This window comes from Phaenicophaeus curvirostris, chromosome Z, assembly GCF_032191515.1.
Source record: "Phaenicophaeus curvirostris isolate KB17595 chromosome Z, BPBGC_Pcur_1.0, whole genome shotgun sequence".
In the NCBI taxonomy this organism is placed as follows: Eukaryota; Metazoa; Chordata; class Aves; order Cuculiformes; family Cuculidae; genus Phaenicophaeus; species Phaenicophaeus curvirostris.
In genome coordinates, this window is record NC_091431.1 from 40,010,022 (window position 1) to 40,022,360 (window position 12,339).

At 39.6% G+C, this 12,339-nt stretch overlaps 1 protein-coding gene across 1 annotated transcript in view; it reads left to right on the forward strand.

The window, feature by feature from the left end:
• The window catches only part of MLLT3 (MLLT3 super elongation complex subunit), a 111,016-nt gene that overhangs the window by 66,506 nt on the left and 32,171 nt on the right, over nucleotides 1-12,339 (forward strand). Inside the window, exon 5 of the mRNA XM_069881203.1 lies at nucleotides 7,680-7,799. Coding sequence (XP_069737304.1) covers nucleotides 7,680-7,799 — 120 coding nt within the window. The remainder of the gene's footprint in view (nucleotides 1-7,679; nucleotides 7,800-12,339) is intronic.

Here is a 12,339-nt window from a genome sequence, read left to right on the forward strand (position 1 = left end):
CTTTCTGTAAAATTAATTTAGAAATAAAAGCTGGTCTGATTCTGTAGCAAGGTAGCACTTTCCTTCAAGACAGTTGTCCATTAATGGGTTAAGACAGAGGAAGACCATTCTGAGAGGGGTACAATTTTTAAGGAAAAAAAGATCAAGGTAAAAATTAAGGTTTTGCCAAACCACATTGCATTCTGGTTTTTGAGTTTTTCTTTGTGTTTTTACTGTTTAACGATTGAGAAATATCTTTCCAGTCACTTGAATTGCCTGCATAATGTCTATTCTAAAATCTACACACGTAATATGTGTAATGAACATGAAATTATGGGGTTTCTTTTTCCTTTATCCTCCTTCTCTCCTTGCAGTTCCTCTGTGTCAACTGAAATAGTTGGTTTCTCCCCAGAGCTAGCCTTAGTTATAATGTTCTAGTTAAGAGATTATCTTTAATTTTGAGCTTTTCTTAATTACGTAATTGAATTTTCTTATACTATATATTAGATTCAAACAAATAACTCAAAAGAATTCTAAAAGGTGTTCTTATTTCCTTGTGAATATTTTGTTTTAAATAGGAATAGTTGTTCAGGAGAACTGTTTTTTTGTTGTTAGTGAACTTGTTCTTCACTGTGAAACAACATAGGGTGCAGCAGCCCAAAACCACACCAAGTAGTCTGCCTGGCTCGGTGATCCTGTGGGTCTTTTCCAACCTAGTGATTCTGTATAATGCATCTGTGGGGCTGCAGAAATGTTGTAGTAATGATTCGTTTTTTCACAGTCAGGTATCTGACAGGCTGAAAATACCGTCTGAATTTTTCTGCAGCATATTGTGGAGAAGGTCACCAATCTGTTCGGAGGCTGCTGTATGACACTGTTTGTAGATTACCAGCTCAGGTTGCTTGGGATGGATCTGTTTTGAGGCAAGATTGTTCTAGTTTTGTTGATGTCCTCCTTTCATTTGGGAAAATGAAAAAACAGATTTTTGGTAGTTCATTCCCCTGCAAAATCTCTAATGTGCCTTAATAAGGGAGATCGTGTTGATCTGGAGCAACTGTGATAGTTGATGCAGTTTATAACTGTGTTAATTATCTATGTGGGCTTGGCTGACCTATGTCTTCTATGCATCAGGGATGGCATGATGTGTGCTTGTTGAAATTGGCAATAAGCGAAGATGAGCTTCCATGGAACATTTTGAGGCTGTTCTTTCTTTTTGTACAGGGAATCTGAAAATCTAAGTTTTGTTTTGAAAATGTATGCTTTTTGTTGGGCAATTAGGTACTGCAAGCTGCCAAGCGTGTTAGTAGATAAATCTTGTCTTGAACAAGTCACTTTTTTTCATAAGGAAATTTCTGAATTGGGTGATAGTAGGTTTATGTACGGGTATTACAATTTCCTAATTTTTCATGAATTACTGGGAAAAGGATAGTAGAAAAAGGTTCCCGATTATATGAAGATAATTGGTGGTATACATTTGTACCTAATCCTTGTTTTTGTTCAGCAGTGCATGGAACTACATAAATCATAGAATCATAGAATGGTTTGGGTTGGAAGAGACCTTAACAATCATCTAGTTCCAACTCCCCTGCAACGAGCAGGGAAACCTCCCACTAGATCAGGCTGCCCAAGACCCCATCCAGCCTGGCCTTGAACACTTCCTTATTCCATAGCACTCAGGTTTTCATTCCATAGAACCCAGTTGTCTTAAGAGCTTTCTGATTTGCCACCTAGAAGGTGCCTGCAGCTCAGGTATTATGGAAACTGGTCAATTCAGGTTAATCAGTTGGACAGGATCTTTCTGTCCAATAATGTGAATACCAATGGATTTTCTCTACCCACTGTTTGCGTTTTTTTTGTGGTGGGTTTTTTTTTGTTTGTTTGTTTTTTGGTTTTTTTTTAGAAAATTAGGTTTTTCTTTGCCCTGGAAGTTCTTAAGTTCTTTTATTTAAAGCAGCTGTTAGACAAATGTTTTAAATATAAACTCAACAGTTGCCACCTATCAAGGTGGGTGTTCAGTGAACTAGAGGCTAGATACTCTACCAGCAGATTAATTAGAATCCTTGTATGTGTAATGCTTTATTACCATATATGATAGAAGAATTATCTTTGGTGGTGGAGGTGAAGCTGTCTTATAAATCTGTCCCTGCCAGCAATGTCAGTAAAAGATAGCTTATGAACATTTGTTATTTTGCTCTGTTGTAGGAGATATTTATCATAGTAGATAATACTAGGGTGATATTCACATGTTATTTGTATGCTCCAGTATGATTTAGTCTCGAATTATTTTTATAAATTTTTTAGATATGTTATGAGGTTGAGATCTTGTTAAAACTTGTTTTGATATACCTCTTCCGTATGAAACTTATATGGAAAGGCTTGTTAGTGATGGTGTAGTGATTGCTGCCCACACTAGTGCTCCAGTTTGCCTTTCACAGAGAAATTGAAGTTAGGAGTGGCTCCTTCCACCTCTGTGCTTTACTGAAGTAACTTTTCCCCCAAAACTGTCCTTTAACTGCTGTCTTTGGTGCTACTGAAGCAGATGGGCTTTGGAGCAGGACCTTTTGGGAAGATCATCAGTAGGCATCCACATTTCCTTCTAGCAGTGCTGCTACTACTGGTCTTTCTTCTCTTCATCTTGATCTTCTCTTCATCTTGACTAGCATCCTCTACGTGTCAACATCATCTCCATCTTCACTGGATTGCAGGATGGCTTTTTTTTGGAGTTCACGTCCCCTGATGACTGAGTTTCTATACGAAAAGAACAGTTCATCTGACTTTTTTCCTGTAATACCTTCAAACCCAACAATCATGTTTGTATGTTAGAGCTTCTCCTGGACAACACAGGGAGTTTCTGAAAGATAGTTATCTGTGTGTCATCTGAGGGTTCACTCAATTCCACTTAATTGTTAATCAAGACATTAAACTGTTTTGGACTAAGCGTTGATCCTGGAGGGACACTAGTAGTCACTGGCCTCTAGATGGATTTCACAGAACTGAAGAGGACCATTTGAGACCAAATCTCATCTGTTTATCTGGCCCATGTCTTGTAGATCTGGCCGTAAATTGGGCAGGATTGTTCCTGTTAAACCTGTGCTGACTGCACTGAGCTGTGTTCCTGTCCCTCTAGTGGCTGCAAGTGGCTTTCCGGAAGTGTTTTCTCCATCTTGTTCCTGGGGACTGAAGTGAGACTGATGGGACACTGGCTCCCTGTATCTTCCTTCTTGAAGGTTAGTCTGATGTCTACATTTCTTTAAATAACAGGACCATTTTCTGATCAGCACAACCTTTTGAAAGTGATAGAGAGTTGTCTTGCAGTGGTACTGATTCCAGCTTGACTCCAGTCTTCTCTTACAAACCTGGGTGTACCTGTGACTGTAGCGTACCCTAACTCAATCCCTCTGTCTTATGGGCACTGTCACAGCACCACAGAGCCTGTGAGGATGTTCAGGTACCTTGGAGGCCTGAGGAAACGGAATCATACTAATGAAAACAGAGGCTAAGTGAACATTGAGAACATAAGCTAAATTCCTTGTTATGAGGTCTCTTGCTCCATTGAAGGGCCCACACTTTCTTTACCCTTCCCTTTATGGACTATTTTTAGAAGCATTTCTTATTGACAGTCACATCACATAAAATAAGCTGCTTTCTGTGGTTGCAAAGGATTTCTGTTCTGTGAGGGTTACGAAGTTTGCACCAACAGGTAGAAGTTTCAAAATGCAATTTAAAAAACATGTTTTAACAAAAAAAACTATATGGATAAATAGAATCATAGAATGTCTCAAGTTCTAAGAGCCCCAAAGGAACCATCAAGTCCAACTGCCTGCTCCTCACAAGACTACCCGGAACTAAGCCACATGACACTCCCTGAAGTCTGTCAGACTTGGTGCTGTGGCAGCTTCCCCGGGGAACCTGTTCCAGTGACCGACTACCTGTCAAATTTGAACTTCACCTGATGCAGTTTCATCCAATTGCCTTGTGTCGTATTACTGGCCACCAAAGAGGAGATCAGCAGCTGCTACCCTTCTGAGGAAGTTGTAGATAACAATGAGGTCACACCTCAGCCTTCTCTAAGTTGAACAAGCCAAGTGACATCAGCCAGTCCTCAGAAGTCTTGCTTCCAAGGCCTTTCACTGTCTTGGGCATCCTGCTCTGGGCATAGTCTAATAGTTCGATGCCCTTCTTATATTAAAGCACCGAAAACTGCACTGGGGTGGGGCTGTAGCCGTGCATCGTAGAGAGGGATAATCGCTTCTCTCAGCATGTTTCTTAATACAGTCTATTTTGTAATTCTGATATCACTTGTACCCTGCTATTAAACTGTGCAAGTATTTTTGTCTTGGTCATGTTTCATGTTTTTAATGCTTATCAAGTACGAAGCTCTCCAATCCACTAAACTGCTTTTTAAAACCCTTTAACAGTTGTGAGCAAATGTCTAACTCCCTACTTTTACATGGCCTGTTATTGTCGCCGTTGCCCACATCAAAGACAGGCTGCAAGATTAGCTAGACCTCTGCTCTGTTTAAATATAGTCTAACTAAATCTTTGAGGGAACAGCAAAACTGTAACTAGAATTTCAAGCTTTACATACTGATGAACCGAGTGTGATTACATGGCTGTTAAACAGAGTTGTTTAAAACACAGATGTTGTTTCCATTTGCTTCCTTAACAGCAGCACTGGTGCTGCTGCAGCACTGGGTTCCACCAGCTTGTCTGATCCCCTGAGCTGGTGACTTGTGGAAAGGGCTGAGGAGAGGAATTACTGAAGGTCCTGATTTTTGTTACTGAAGTGACTCATTGTGGGAATAGACAGGTACTAGCCACAGGTAGTCTTGAGTGCCTAGCTTAAGCATGGGCTGCAGCCATGTCCCCCACCTATTGGGGTGTACTCTTCTTTGCAACTATAAGCTAGCAGGAAACTTAGAGTGCAGAAAGGAGCAAACAAACAAAACCAGTATGTATAACATGGCTGCAGTGGAGAGCTCTTGCTATGCTTTTGATGAGCTATATTCTTACTTCAGAATTAGTGACTTGCTATGATATGCTCATTCCCACCTTTTGCTTCTTTTGTGTAGCCTTGACTTAGTATAGCCATAGACACAAACACACACAAGCGGTATATACTGCCAGTGTGATAGTGGTAATGTAGAAGCAGGGAATTGCTCTGAAAGCCAGTTGAAGTACATCTGCCAGGCTTTGTTTCTGTGTTGGACCAATGAGAGTACAAAGGCCAGTTACCCAAAAGTTGTTACAATTCTGTCAGCTGAGCTCTTTCAGTAAACTGAAATTGGATGTATAGCAATCTCTTACCTAAATGTAGCCTAAGCAGAAATGCATATCAATTCCGAAAAGTGTCTGTAGCCTCTCTTTACATAATTTGGCAAAAGAAAGAAACATTTTTGAAGAGTTCACGAAGAGTTACTTAATATTAACTTTATTCTTTGAGAGGGAAGAGAAGGCAAGTGTGGTGGGATTTGTTTGGTTGTTTTTGTTTGGTTTTGTTGTTTGCTGGTATAGAGGACTTTAATGAGGGCCATATCCTTTTCCTAACAGACTAGTTTGGAGGACATAGGTGTGGTGTTTGTGTTTACATGAGATTTTTGATTCTTTTTGTAATCTTTACAAGCAATGAAGTCTGTAGTCTGAACTGAGAAATTATTTGGTTTTAATTCAGTTGGTATTTTCTGTGAAGTTTGTGGGTTTAAAACATTACATTGAGTTAAATTAAAAGAACATTCTTTATTACCACCCGTTTGACTTAGTCTATGAGATGAAATAATTATAGAGATATGCGTTTTCTCTGCCTCTCGTGCAGGTTTATGGTATGCATGTGTCACTACATATTTTCCTTGTCCTTGTTTCTTCTTGTGCTTTCTCTTGCATTCAGCTGGGCTGAATTCAACCAAGCTAAGGTTAAGAAGTATTCATCAGGCTAAATGAAATCACTGATTGAGATTCACAGTGGCTAACTGATATCAACAGTACTGTGAATACAAGACTGGTGCCATTGCTTTTGCCCAGCTGATTTTTGAGAGTTCTGGCTCCTGAGGGGCTCTGGTTTAGGTGTCTGAGAAACGGAAATGAGGAACTGGGGAGAAAATTTGTCACACATCCTGTGCGGAATCTTGCTTCACAAAATGTTTGAATACATAACTAACTTCAAAATATTTTTTTAATACATGAACCTTTGGTCAAAGAAGGAGAACAACTTTCTTTCTTTCTTCCTCCACCTTTGGATTCTAGCAGCAATGTTGGAAGATAATGCTCAACTTACAGGCTGATAAAAATAATCTTTATTACCTAGACAAGTCCCTTAATATTCTTCAGGCTACTGCATGATCTTTTGAACAGAGTTGTCTGCAACAAGATGAAGCGGAAGCTTGAAGTTAGAGGTTCAAGTTAGACTTGTACTGCTTTCACAGTAAAACCTTAAGCTGTTTACAGTATTTTGTTGTGGTGGGTTAACCTTTGCTAAAGGTTGAGCTCTCACTCAGACACTTGGTTGCTTACTTTGCCTCCTCAACAGGACAGGGGGAGAAGATAGGATGAGAAGGCTTATGGGTGAAGATAAAGACAGGGAGATTGCTTACCAGGTAGTTTTATAGGCAAAACAGACTTGATTTGGGAAAAATTAATTTGTTGTGAATTAAAATAGATTTGGGTAATGAAAAATGAACAATCCCATAAGCAAACAAAAACCACAACCAACCAAACCCCTCCCCTGCTCCCCAAAAATCTTCTTCCAAAAACCTCCAACCCCCAGAACAAACAAAACCTGACACTACTTTCCCATGCTCAATTTCACTCCATTCATCACTTGTCTAGCTCTTCCACTTCTCCACGTGGCACAGGTGAGTGGGGAATGAGGTTTTCAGTCAATCCACAACAGCTCTTCTGGTGCTCCCCTCCCCTCATACTTTAGCCCTGGTCCAGCATGGGGCACGTCTGTGGGCGAGTGTGCTTGAAAAATGGCTGCAGTATGGGCTCTCCATGGGCTGCAGGGAAATACCTTTTCCAGCCCTTGGAACGCTTCTTCCCCTCCTTTGACCTTGGTGTTCATGCTGCAGCTTCTCACTGATATTTACTTTTTTCTCCTCACCTTCTCTCCTTGTGAAGTGTTTTGCCCTTTCTCCAACTTGTTTTCTGTGAGGCAGCACCATCTCCACTGTGGGGCTCAGACAAATCCTGCAGTGAGTCCAAGATGCTGGCTGCATCTGGCTGTCTGCCATGGGGGAGTCCCTGGCCTCTCCTGCCACCCAAGCCTTGCCACCTATACCTATTACAGTCTTCCTTCACTTCAGTTGAGAGCACAGACTGCTGCACATACATATTTTCGGGATGTCAGCAGGCTGCCAAACCTTTTACTGCAGGTGGGTTGAACTTGGAAGTGTTCTAAACATTGCTGAGGACAAGAGCAAGAGTGCCAAGGACTTGGATGCCATGGCATGTAAGCAGACGCAATAGAACAAGTTATGCCATTTTGAGGGGCTTGTCTTGTATTTGCATGGAAATTGAAAGATGTGATTTGCTCATTAAGTAGGAGGATGGCAGTGTAGTTTCATTAACCCATCTCCTCTTGAGAAGGAACATGGACACTGTTTGTTGGAGAAGTTTTATTCTCCTACCAATGTGATTTGCTAGTTCTTAGACAGGTGAGACTCTGTTGGTAATGTTTGACTGATGTGCTTTGCCTCTTAAAACAGATCATGGTAATGTCAGATGGCACATCGTTCTCTTCAGGACAGAGCCTTCATCTCCCCAACCTTCCCTGTAATTCCCTGTCTTTTTCAGAAGTGAAGAAGAAATCATCTCATGGGCCAAAGGTGAGACTTATTTTGGTAGAAGATACTTGATACAGTGTTGCTTTCCGTGGGAGTTAACTTAAGAGAAAAAGTATTTCTAGGTATTTTTGCAGTCTCATGACGTAGTCCAGTGACTGTAGGTCATGACGTTGCTTTGTTGTGAACTTCGGTGTCCACCTGAAAATAATGCAGAATGAAAATGATTGAGAACTGATGCCAATGAACTTACTGCTTTTCTGGTTTCTGTACATGCATAAATGTTTTCCTCCTTTCCCAGAAGGACTTCTAGTGGTCTGTTGTAGTATGAGGGGATTCTGTTAATGGAAGCATGTTCTACAGAAATATAAATAATGTGAGAAAATACTAATATAATGGCTTCATTTACTGAATATTTTCTAATATTTTTACCATAATTGTGTGGAATGAAACCTAAAATTTTCTTCTTAAAGATTTTTGATTTTGTTGAAATTTCAGGGGTTAACTCATTATGACATGTTTCAAAGACAGCAATGTGTCATCAGTCTCTAAGACATCAAATTTTATCCCCACCCTAGAACACATTAAAAAAATTATAGTCCAGTGAACCTTGTTAGTAACAAAAATAGAACTCTCTGAAACAGCAGATAACTTCTTCAGTTTGACAAAATGAATTCATATTGAGAGAATAAAGAGCATCTAGTTGTTTATTCAAAGAAGAAATGCAACACAATGACTTGCTTTGTAAATGAATTAACATATATGCCTTTTCTGCATTCTATTAAACCACTTGGGTTTTGATTTTCTTTCTTAGCATCTTGTGGATTTGATGTATGTTTCTTAATCTTGCAGCGCAGATACTGCAAGAGCAATACCCACTTTTATCAATAAATTTCATGTTCTACAGCTGTGCCAAATCTTGTATCTTCTAAGAACTGCCAGGGAATGAACTATGGGTATGCCTTAGTGTGTCCGTTGTTAAGAATTTGTCCCAACGCTAAGGATACATAGGGGGAAAACAGTTCCATTGACATGTTCTTGCCCAGTTTGCATTGTACCTGGATGCCTCATGATCTCTAATGCAGGTCGTCTTGCAACATTTAAAGGATATATGGATATGTTATTAGTTTTATTTATTTAATACGGACCTGAGATAGATTGAATCTGAAGGTTAGACTGAAGATGCTTACTTTGGCATGCTAAAATGACTGCTTAATACTGAAAAGGAAAGCACCTGGCTACACCAGGTGTTGAAGCAAGATGCTGAAGATGACTTTCTGGCTCCTTAGGCTCAAATGCATTTCCATCTACTTGGATAGTGAGGATGAGTTACTTCAATACTTTACCATCTATAATAGAGGTTCTTGTGAGCCTGAGTAGCTCTCTAGAGTTCAGTTTGCAATCACATCTTCAGTTTTAGCTGTAATGTTGATTCATCCAGGTCTTGCACTGAATGCCAAAGCAGGCATACCGAGGCTTGGCCTATTTGAGCAGCTCAAATATCTACAGATGGACTTCAGGGAGGTACAGTCAAAATGCCAAGTTCTACATTAATGTTCCATTTAGTAGCTGCACACCATGGTAAGTCTTGAATCTCGAGCAGAATTTTTTTCATAAACAAATACTGACCACGGATGTCGTTTTCTGAACCATATTGGGACAATGAACTTTTGCCTAGGGTAGAATGAACTTTTGCCTAGGGTAGAAAGCTTTCATGTTGTAGAAAAAGGGAAGAAGCTGTGTTTTAAAACTGAAAAGACAAGAAAGATCTCAACTTGCTATTGGTTTTAATACTGCTGTGCCCCAGGACCTATTTCACAGCTCTCATCTGTTGGAAAGCCACTAAAACGAGTCTCTCCTTTTGGAGCAATTTGAAATACATGCTGAGGAGACCAATAAGAAAGATAAGGGCTCCATGTAGTTTATTAATGGTGCATATTATATTCTTCCCCAGGGTCACACTTAAAGCTCTGGCATGACAGATCAAGATGTGGAGATAAAAGCATTAATGGTTTGCATGTCAAACTTTGGGACTGGTCTTGCATCAAACAAAATATGGAACTTTTTTTTTTTAAAAAAGTTTTAAAATAACCTACTGGGGAATATATTTTGACTAAAGTAAAACATCTGAAGGGATGATTAGTGCTTTTTTATTTTTGTTTTGTAATTAATGGCCTGGTAAGTAAGGAAGCACCTTATGTTCAGACATTCAGATGTCATTGTAATATTTTTCATTGTTGGTGCTTCTGCCCATTGTTAATGTATACATACTATATAGATTTATAGTTAGATTTCCAAATCTGACTCAAAAATACATTTGCATTACTGATGCAAGAAATGTGAGCAAAAAGCACAATTAAATAATTTGTGCAGCACTGTGTGCGAACTCAGTATTTTGCTAATTAGTTGAGATATTGAAAAGGGAAAAAGAGTTCAAAGTAATTACGTATTGTTCCTACCTGTTGCTACAGGGGAGAACAGAGATACTGCTCTTTTTGCATGTATATGTGTAAGCTGTTTAGGTCATATGGTATTAAATACTAGCTTAACACATCCCAGTTGGTCAAGTCATAAGTGGTTATCAGCCAGCAGGAAATACTCAAGTTGATATATTCTTAGTCCTGATTTCTCCTCTTGTAGACAGAGCTTTCATTAAACAGGCTAATTCTGCTTTGTGTTATTGGGTGTTTTTTTTCTCAGAACAGTTCTACTGACTGTATTTTGAAAATCAGCATTTGTGGCTGCTGAGGCTGGCTGTGTCCTGGTTTGGTCCTTCGTTTTCCAGTGCACTGCTGCTATCCAATCTATGTTGTCGGTGAAACAGTGGTTAAATAAGGGGGAAGAATAGCTAAATATTTCACCCTCTGCAGCTCTGTAAGTCTGTGGCAGTGTCAGACAGACATAATCACATCTACATATATGTTGGAGAGTTTTTGCACTTTAACCCCAGTGGGCAGGTGAGCTCCATGGAGCTCCTCACTCACTTCCCTGGTGAGATGGGGGAGAGAATCAGAGGGGCGTAAGCAAGAGAACTCATGGCTTGAGAGAAAGATAGTTTAACTAGGAAAAGCGCAAGTTGCTCGTGCAAGCAAAGAAATACAAGGTATTCATTCGGTACTTCCAATCAGCATGCAAATGTTCAACCATGTCCAGGAAAGCAAATCTCCGTCATGTGTAACAGTTACTTGGAAAGACAAATGCTGGTGTGACATATCCCCCTGGTCAATTGGGGTTAGCTGTCCCAGCTGTATCCGCTTCCAACTTCTTGTGCACCCCCAGCCTTCTGGCTGGATGAGTGCTGTGAGAAGCAGACCAACGCTGTTTTTGTCATAAATCCAAACCACAAGTTCGATAATTTCAGAGTTGAAGGGTGTTACACTGGCATGGCACGTAGCACTTGGGGAATAGCCCGCTTGGTTAGTTTCCTCAGTCTGTGGGCCAGCAGTCTTAGATTTTTTTCATTAGGAATAAAACTTCACATATTTCTATTTTCTAGGCTGCTATGGGTTCTTCATTGTTATTTCAGCATGATATTGTCAATGAAGTGTTATTTAGTATAAATGTGTATCTAGAGTTAGGGTTTTTACAAATTTCACATTGCATCAGGTTTCATGCTTGATTTTTTTTTCAGGGTTTTAGAATTTTCAGTTTTACATTATTTAAATGTCTGTTCTAGGTAAAGGGAAAATAAACCAACAGGTATATGCGGTATTTGTTGATGTGTTTCTGAAAGTTTCTCAGATGCTAGGCAACATATAGATATAAATGCTTAAAATGAGCTTGGAAAAAAGTTAGCAACCTCAAGTTGTTGACCTTGGATTCCTATGTATTGAAATGTCACTGTGCAGATTTGAAGTATGGTAAAAATTAAGCTTGTTTCTGGAGAGACTGCTACAGGTATTTGTTGTTTGTAATGGTGCAGTTAGGCTACTGGCTATTTCTGAGATGCTGAGCACCCACTGCTAGCAGTTCCTGTGAAAGTGGACAGTGCTGGAGTTATCCTCATCTTTTGAAAACTCATGGATGATAATTCTCAGGAGGAAGCATCCCATATGACCCATTCCATATGGTTCAGTTCTCTTATTGCTGGTTCTAGCTGCAGGTCACCGCTTTCCTTGCCACTTCAGCCTTTCAGATCCAGCTGAGCAAGGAATGATACTGCTCTACTCTTTCTGCTTTTGCCTGTCTTATAGAAACTCAGAGTCATCACCCTCTCAGAAACCCTTCTCACTTGTAACAGTTGAATTTTAGAAAATGCAATGAAATACTCACCAGACAACAGCGATAAATTCAAAGAAGAAAGCTTTCTTAGTACAGGAGATTTTCTGTAAAAATGCATTGACTGCTGAAATGTTGGGTGTCAAATCAAGTTTTTCATAGCCAGACGGGACCCAGAGTTGTTTTTATGTATGAAGAAAAGGTTCTGGCAAAAGCTAGAGAGAAGATTCCATTAGAGAAGTCAGATTTTGCCTGACGTCATCAGGAGCACATGTGTTTATCTAATGCTGAAGTAATTCTGGTAACAGCATATGTTTCATATCTTGATCTTTCCTTATGCTGTTTTTTGTTTTCTGTTTTTTTTTTT